This window comes from Cyprinodon variegatus, unplaced genomic scaffold (assembly GCF_000732505.1).
Source record: "Cyprinodon variegatus isolate N-32 unplaced genomic scaffold, C_variegatus-1.0 Scaffold1338, whole genome shotgun sequence".
Classification (NCBI taxonomy): Eukaryota; Metazoa; Chordata; class Actinopteri; order Cyprinodontiformes; family Cyprinodontidae; genus Cyprinodon; species Cyprinodon variegatus.
In genome coordinates this window covers 67749-68644 of record NW_015151791.1, presented here as the reverse complement: position 1 = coordinate 68644, position 896 = coordinate 67749, and the positions used below count along the sequence as shown (strand labels likewise).

Below are 896 nucleotides of genomic sequence, written 5' to 3'. Positions count from 1 at the left end.
TGAATAGAATTACAGAAGGTTCTGGATCATTTTATTACAGAAGGTTCTGGATCATTTTATTGCAGAAGGTTCTGGATCATTTTATTACAGAAGGTTCTGGATCATTTTATTACAGAAGGTTCTGGATCATTTTATTGCAGAAGGTTCTGGTCCGGTTCTCCTACACCATGTAGGACTGGACCTCCTGGAGCTCCTCCCTGAAGTAGCGGTCACATTCCAGGTAGGACGGCAGGTTCCCCACGTCAAAGCGACCCGAAACCTCCAGAACATAGACCGGTTTCCTGGAACCAGAAAAGTCAGATTCAGAACCACAGCAGCCGGATCTGGACCAGAACCTTTCCTCTGCTACCTGGGAATGAGCCAGGAGACAAAGTTCCCCGGAGCGTCTCTGGCCTCGATCGGAGCGTCCTACGGATGAAAGGAAACTGTTCAGAACCAGAACCTGTCGGGTCTAAAGGTTCTGTTGGGTTTTTCTCACCTTCTTCTCCTCCAGGAAGGCGTGGAGCAGAGGAAAGCTGCTACTGGAGAACACGTAGAAACACGGACACTGCAAGACAGAACCACACCATTAGCTGCTGCTGGGCCAGAACCAACCGGACCACAACCGGGTCAGAACCACATACTCACCGCTCTCCTGGACTCTGTCTCTGAGGGCTGCGGCTTCTCCTTCATACAGCGAACGCGGAGGTTCTCCTCCACTTCCAGGATCCCGTACTTCTGGGTCTCTGCAGAACCAGAACCAGAACCCCATCAGCTGTGGACGCAGAGGGACTCGGAGCGATGGACACCGATAGAACAGAACCAGAACCCCAGAGGGACTCGGAGCGATGGACACCGATAGAACAGAACCAGAACCCCAGAGGGACTCGGAGCGATGGACACCGATAGAACAGAAC

At 52.2% G+C, this 896-nt stretch overlaps 1 protein-coding gene across 1 annotated transcript in view; it reads right to left on the bottom strand.

The window, feature by feature from the left end:
- Nucleotides 1–14: 14 nt before the first annotated feature.
- The window catches only part of LOC107102900 (glucose-1-phosphate thymidylyltransferase-like), a 3947-nt gene continuing 3065 nt past the window's right edge, over nucleotides 15–896 (bottom strand). The window contains exons 5-8 of the mRNA XM_015402353.1: nucleotides 628–725; nucleotides 479–547; nucleotides 350–408; nucleotides 15–281 (exon numbers count right to left, since the gene is read on the bottom strand). Of these exons, the coding sequence (XP_015257839.1) occupies nucleotides 161–281; nucleotides 350–408; nucleotides 479–547; nucleotides 628–725 (347 nt within the window). The 3' untranslated portion in view covers nucleotides 15–160. The remainder of the gene's footprint in view (nucleotides 282–349; nucleotides 409–478; nucleotides 548–627; nucleotides 726–896) is intronic.